Source organism: Rhizopus microsporus (assembly GCF_002708625.1).
Source record: "Rhizopus microsporus ATCC 52813 unplaced genomic scaffold scaffold_2, whole genome shotgun sequence".
Taxonomy (NCBI): domain Eukaryota; kingdom Fungi; phylum Mucoromycota; class Mucoromycetes; order Mucorales; family Rhizopodaceae; genus Rhizopus; species Rhizopus microsporus.
Genome location: NW_019671917.1, coordinates 1,027,570 through 1,034,542, shown reverse-complemented (window position 1 = coordinate 1,034,542; position 6,973 = coordinate 1,027,570). Strand labels below are relative to the sequence as shown.

At 38.4% G+C, this 6,973-nt stretch overlaps 1 protein-coding gene across 1 annotated transcript; it reads left to right on the top strand.

Annotated features, from left to right (window-relative positions):
* Positions 1–3,838: 3,838 nt before the first annotated feature.
* RHIMIDRAFT_233882 (putative alpha-isopropylmalate isomerase) lies at positions 3,839–6,088 on the top strand (the record flags this gene model as incomplete). The annotated part of the gene is made up of 1 exon (XM_023608050.1): positions 3,839–6,088. The coding sequence occupies one exon, from the start codon at positions 3,839–3,841 to the stop codon at positions 6,086–6,088; it is 2,250 nt and encodes a 749-aa protein (XP_023469989.1).
* Between the last annotated feature and the right edge of the window lie 885 nt (positions 6,089–6,973).

Genomic DNA, 6,973 nt, shown 5'->3' with positions numbered 1-6,973 from the left:
AAAAAAAAAAAAAAAAAAAAAACTATAAGGAATAACTTTATGAACGCAAAAAAAAGGTGAGAAAAATTCGTTAAGGATACACAAGACGCATTGATTTCCTCTCTTCACAATGGGAAATTGAATTTCAAGCGTTACAAATTTTGACATTTGCGTTGAATAAATATAAATGCGCACATTATTAAAAAAATATCGCGCATATTTTATGTACAATAGGTTACAGGAGGAATACTATGACAACGGCTATCTTACAGGTACTGAGGATAGGGTGATCATATTCAAACAGTCTCTTGACTGGCATTTCAATTCACCCCTAGAGCTAGTATGTACACGTAATATGTAAACAGAATCAGAAAAAAAAAAGCAGTAAAGAGTGTTTATCTAAACTTTAAAAATAACCGTTTTGGCTGGATCCCAGAACATCATCATCACGTGAAGTGTCTGCGTGATTATCTTGTTTACACTATTATCAAATGGACGCGTTGACTTGTCGGAGGAATGATCGACAAGGGCTTAAGGGACTCATAGCATGGCTCGTTTATTATTTACTAACATGCTGTGCTACGGCTTAAATTCATATATAAAAATAAGCTACGTCATATGATTCCTAAAACAGTTCAAATAGAAAGACAGAACGACAGAGTCTCTCTTGTATAGTCTATTTATGAAAGGAAAATACGATATTTTAAGCTCTGTGTCAATTGTAACCATCAGTGACCCGTATATGCATTTTCCATATGATTTTTTAGTAAGGGATCTGCTTCATCGCGGTAATAGCGCTGGTACTACTTGTCGAAAGAGGAATATAGTCCTTCCGTTAATTCTAGACGTTATTGCCTTTTAAGAGACAGGGTAGGACGAAGGAGTAATAAAAGAAAAGGAAGAGAGGCCCGTGTGTATCAGTTTGGTTTCCATGACATCAAAAATATTCAAAAGAGTCATGCAAATAATAAACAGAAAGAAAATAGATGTTGGCAGACAAAAAGAGTAAAGATCGATAAGACTTTGTTGTACAAAGAGACTTGATTAGGAAAGACCAAGTGGAGTATATCTATATTTATACAGTTTGAATAAATCCGGCTATATCATATCGTATCATCACCTGAAAATGGAGGGTAGCAACTAATTGGTTGCACAAGGTAACTGTGCGTTCTTTGTGTACCATCATGCGATCATGATGAACTATTGAAAGATGGATTGAATGTGGCCTAGATTGGTTCATAAAAAGAAGAATGATCAATGTAGTATGAAGATACATCATATCTTTATTGTAAAAAGAAAGGAAGAAAGAGAAGGAGAGAAAGAGAGAAAGATAGGGTATGGGGTAAATGTAAAGGGCATAGTGGTAAATATCTTTTTAAAAAAGAGAGGAGAGCGTTTGAACTTTTAAGCCTAAGGTGAATCCATCTTTTTTTTTTGCGTAAAATAAATAAAGAATAATGATAATAATAACAATAGCAATAATGATTTTTTTTTGAATGTCTAATGATATTTTTTTTTTCTTGGTTAATGTTGTAGAGGGCCTCCTTATTTTTCTGTTTTAGTGGTCTAAATGACAAAAATGATAAATGGCTTGCATAAACAAACAATAATGAGGGTTACTTACGACTTGATCGGCTGCAATCTGGACACCAACTTGTTTCAAAATATCTTCGATGAATAAGACAGTAGCTTTTACCACGACTACAGTATACGAGAGTGGGCTGTGATTCCATATTATTATTATAATACTTTTTTATTGTTGTAAGAAAGAAACAAAAAAAGAGAGAGAGGCAAAGATTATCCTTCTAATATTTATAAGTGGCTTTTGGTCCCTCTTGTGAAACGAATCATGGGTGTGAAAAAAGGAAAAGGCCTGTTTTTTTTTGTTTTTTCTTCGTTTCCTTTCAAACATCATCAGTCGATCATGGGAACAAAAATTCATTAGCTTTAATCGATCCTGCACCTTCCCTTTTGCTTACGTACTTGGTCTTAAAAGTAAAAAAATCATAAAGTGAACAGAGGCAGCCCCGTGATAGCTTTGGATGTTACATTTAAAATGCTTTTCTGTGTTCAAGCGGAATTTCTTTCTTTTAAGCTTGACTAAAAATGAAATGATTTATTTAGCACCTGAATTGAGTCATTTTCGCATCTGTTACCTATTCTTTTACTTTCATTCGTTCAAATGAGTCTATGGAAATATGATGGAAATAAGAGGGGAAAAAAGGAAAAGCAAAGAAAGAAAGAAAGGAAGGAAATTAAAAAAGGAAATTGGAGGTATTGGCCTGAGCGTTTTCTGCCTGTTTACTAGAGTAACTATTAATCAGAGTGTGACTATGGGCCCTATCTATGGCTTTCTTCAAATGCTACGAGTGGTTATCTTGGCTACTCTATTTACAGTGAGAAGCTCCTGGAATGTCTTGTATGATTTATTTGATGTCATAACAGATTGACATCAATAAAGAGAGTGCCCAATGTTGTACCTTACTCGCTTAGTTAAATGCTTCCTTTTAAGCGTTACAACAGCGGATAGAGTCGCTTTTTGAATGATAGCCTTTCTATTTTCTATCTACATTTAAGCTACTCTTGCTTTGACTATCTCGATAAATGTCAATTTTATAACTTGTACGTTTTATTAAAAACAAAAGAATAAAAAAAAAAAGATGTACGTGATAGTGTAACCTTTAAAAAAAGGTACGAGCCAAAAAAAAAGACACAATAGAAATGAGCATGCGTGGTAGCAATCTTTGAACAAATAGGTCTACCCGTGATATCAACAGACTACTCCGATATTATCACAGCAAGCTTTTTAAAGATGTACAAAGATGCTCTTCTTTTCTTTCCATTTTTGCTTGTGTATAAATTTAGAAGTCAGCCTCACTCATATCTTCCTTTATCAAGTAACTTCCATCTATAGTAAACAATTCATTGAGTCCAGGTGATGAAGCTGTGCGCAACATTGTAAATCACAGGAAGCTTTTTTCACTGAAAAAAAAAGCTTTGTGAAAAGAAACAAAGGATCTTGTACAAATTTTTCCTCTTTTTACTTTTATTGGGTCGTTTATTTTACCCTTTTTCTTACTGCCCCTTATTCCTTTTTTTTTTTTTTTCCTGTTGGTTGTCATAAACACGAACCGTAATGCGGTAGAATTCATATAGTCAACCCTTTTCCTGATAAACAGTCTTTGGTCTAAAATGAAACTATAGTTTTGATATTCCCCCAACAGCCAACAAAATTTTGTACACGGACAGTCAACTGTTCAACGGATGGCCCTGACTAAAACATTTTTTTTTGAGTTTTAATAGCCATAGGCACATTGATATGGAAAAAATACGTGTTTCGTCTACGCCACTCGTGGCCATTCATCTTTGAGCCACACTACTTTGGCAATTCAGATCAGACTCTGTAAACTATTTTCTTTAGTTGAACAGCTGGTGATAATGTGCTCAAGTATTAAGTGCTCTCTTTCTATGCTGAGTGATTACTTTATGAGGGAATGTTATCTCAAAAAAGCCATCTTGCCTTGGCCTCAAAAGTAAAATGAATTGTTTATGCGAAGAAAAAAGGGGAAACATAATCCCACCCTGACTTGAACCAGACCAGCCAATAGAATCAATTCTTTGACTGAGTCACAAATAAGCAAGAGGCAAGGATGAATCTGTTTGGTCGGATCTGCAAATTGACAGCGAGAGGATCAAAAGGAATAAAAAAGGACTAGTTTGAGATTGACCAATCAATGGAGCTTATAGATTGAGTCAAAATAAACACTTATGCTTTGGATTCCATATAAAAAAAAAATGAACTTTTTTCTTTTTCTCACTATCTTTTCTTACATTTACTTCTTTTCTTCTTAAAACTATAATGGCTCGCACACTCTATGATAAAGTATGGGACGATCACGTCATCGATCGTCAAGAGGACGGTACCTGTTTAATCTATATCGATAGACATCTTGTTCATGAAGTGACCAGTCCTCAAGCATTCGAAGGGCTTCGTAACGCAAATCGACCTGTCCGTCGACCCGACTGCACACTTGCTACCGTCGATCACAACATTCCCACAACTCCTCGAAAGAATTTCAAGAGCATCTCGACCTTCATCAAGGAAGCCGACTCAAGAACTCAGTGCGAGACTTTGGAACACAATATTAAAGAATTTGGCCTTACTTACTTTGGTATGGAAGATGCTCGTCAAGGTATTGTACACGTCATTGGTCCTGAACAAGGATTTACCCTTCCTGGTACTACCGTCGTCTGCGGAGACTCACACACTTCAACACATGGTGCATTTGGTGCACTTGCCTTTGGTATTGGTACTTCTGAAGTAGAGCATGTACTTGCTACGCAAACTCTCTTGCAAAAGAAATCAAAAAATATGCGAATCCGTGTACAAGGCGAGCTCTCACCCGGCGTTACTTCTAAGGATGTTGTTCTTCACATCATTGGTGTCATTGGTACTGCCGGCGGTACCGGCTGTGTCATCGAGTTCTGTGGTGATGCGATCAGAGCATTGTCAATGGAGTCAAGAATGTCCATCTGTAACATGTCAATTGAAGCAGGTGCGCGTGCAGGTATGATTGCTCCTGATGAAATTACCTTTGAATACCTTCGTCAAAAGCCTTTGGCTCCCAAGGGTGAAGAATGGGACCGTGCTGTAGCTTATTGGAAGACGCTTCAATCAGATCCAGATGCTGCCTATGATAATACTGTGGATATTAATGCAGCCGATATCGCTCCTACTGTCACATGGGGTACGAGTCCTCAGGATGTGGCTCCGATCACTGGTAAAACTCCAGATCTTGATACGATCACAGATCCTGCTCGCCGCTTAGCCGTACAGCGTGCCTTGGATTATATCGGTATTGCTCCCAACACACCATTAGAAGGAGTTAAGATCGACAAGGTATTTATCGGAAGTTGCACCAACTCACGTATTGAGGATCTTCGTGCTGCTGCAGCTGTTGTCAAAGGTAAGCGTGTTGCTGAATGGGTTGATGCCATGGTTGTTCCTGGTTCTGGTTTGGTTAAGCTCCAGGCAGAGCGTGAAGGGCTAGACAAGATCTTTACGGATGCTGGTTTTGATTGGAGAGAAGCAGGTTGTTCTATGTGTCTTGGCATGAACCCAGATCAATTGAAGCCTGGTGAACGTTGTGCGTCTACTTCCAACCGTAACTTTGAAGGTCGACAAGGTGCTGGGGGCCGTACTCATCTCGTTAGCCCTGCTATGGCTGCTGCTGCTGGTATCAAGGGCTGCCTTACCGATGTGCGTCAATTAGATGTGTCTCCTATTCCAGGTCCTAGAAGTGAAAGCCCTCGTCAAGAAGTGATTCCTGAACATGACAGCATCTCTGCTAAAACCTCTGAAATCCCTGAGGACACAAGCCCCGTCGTTCGCGCTCCTCCTTCTTCAGATGGTCAAGCCTCAGGCGGCATGCCCAAGTTCACCACTCTCAAGGGCTACGCGGCTCCTCTCGATATCTCCAACGTCGATACCGATATGATCATTCCCAAACAGTTCCTCAAGACAATCAAGCGTACAGGTCTCGGTAGTGCTCTCTTTTACCATCTTCGTTACGATACTCAGACTGGCGCTGAGAATCCCAACTTTGTCCTCAACCAAGAACCCTTCCGTCAAGCTCGCATCCTCGTCTGTACAGGCCCCAACTTTGGCTGTGGTAGCAGTCGTGAACACGCTCCTTGGGCTTTCAACGATTTTGGTATTCGCTGTATCTTAGCCCCTAGTTATGCTGACATTTTCTTCAACAACTGCTTCAAGAATGGTATGCTTCCTCTTGTTCTTCCTCAAGATCAGTTAGAAGCTATTGCTGCCGAAGCCAAGAAGGGCGCAGAAATCGAAGTTGATCTCGTCAATCAGGTCGTCCGCTACCCTCAAGGTGAAATCAAGTTTGAAGTTGAAGCCTTCCGCAAGCATTGTCTTATTAATGGATTGGATGATATTGGATTAACGATGCAAAAGTCAGACAAGATCGCTCAATTCGAAGCTAAACGTACCCAAACATGGCCTTGGTTAGATGGAAAGGAATATAAAGGAAGAGCTACAAAGATTGAGGTCAATGGTCAGCATAACCAAAAGGTTAAGCTTGATTGGTAGAAAAAAAAGACAAACGATATACCTGATGCGATCATTTCTTGTAAATTTATTTTTCATAATAAAAATGTCATTTTTGCACTTTTTCTTTTTCAAGATGTAATCAAGCTTCAACAACTTGTATAGTTTTATTCTTTCATGTTTTATTTGTATTCATGCTTTTTTTCTATATAGCTTTGCTTATTTGGAGTTCTTATTATTCTGCTTCTGTTGCTATTACTGCATTTTTGCTGGTGCTGTCTGTCTCCAGGGCTAGGTCACAAGATCTCTTTAACCTAAGAGAGAAGAGAGACTTGAGGCAAAACTAACAAGTTCAAAACCATAAAGAAGAGGATAATTCTTATGGTAGGGGTTGTTACTTCCAATAAACATGGTCAACAAAAGAGGGGAGTAAACATTTTTTCTTTGTAACTGTCGTCCTTTTCCTTTTGCATACACATTTTCTATTGTTCCCATACTCTGACAACATTATATTAGTCTCACCGCTTTTGATACATTGCCTGATCATGTTGTCAGGTCATATTGAGGGAACCATGTAAGAACAGTTTTGTTTGTTGGCCGTTGAACAAATAAATAAACGCAGAATGTTGCTTAAAAAGATGTATAAACTCAAGGATGGATTAGCCAATCAAAAGACAAGGTGGAATCAAAGCAGGATCAGCCATTTCAATGCAGATTGTCTGGTCAGAGCAAAGGTCACAGTAGAAATAATGTCTCAACTCCCCCCCCCAATCCATAGCGTCATTTCCTTTTCCATTAAGATGCTCTGTATATCTTTATACAGATAAGTCCTCTATTATGATTTTTATTGGAAAAGTATAAATATCAAAACCATCCATTACAGTTACAAACTACCGCAAGCTTGTACTCACCTTCTGTATGCACTAT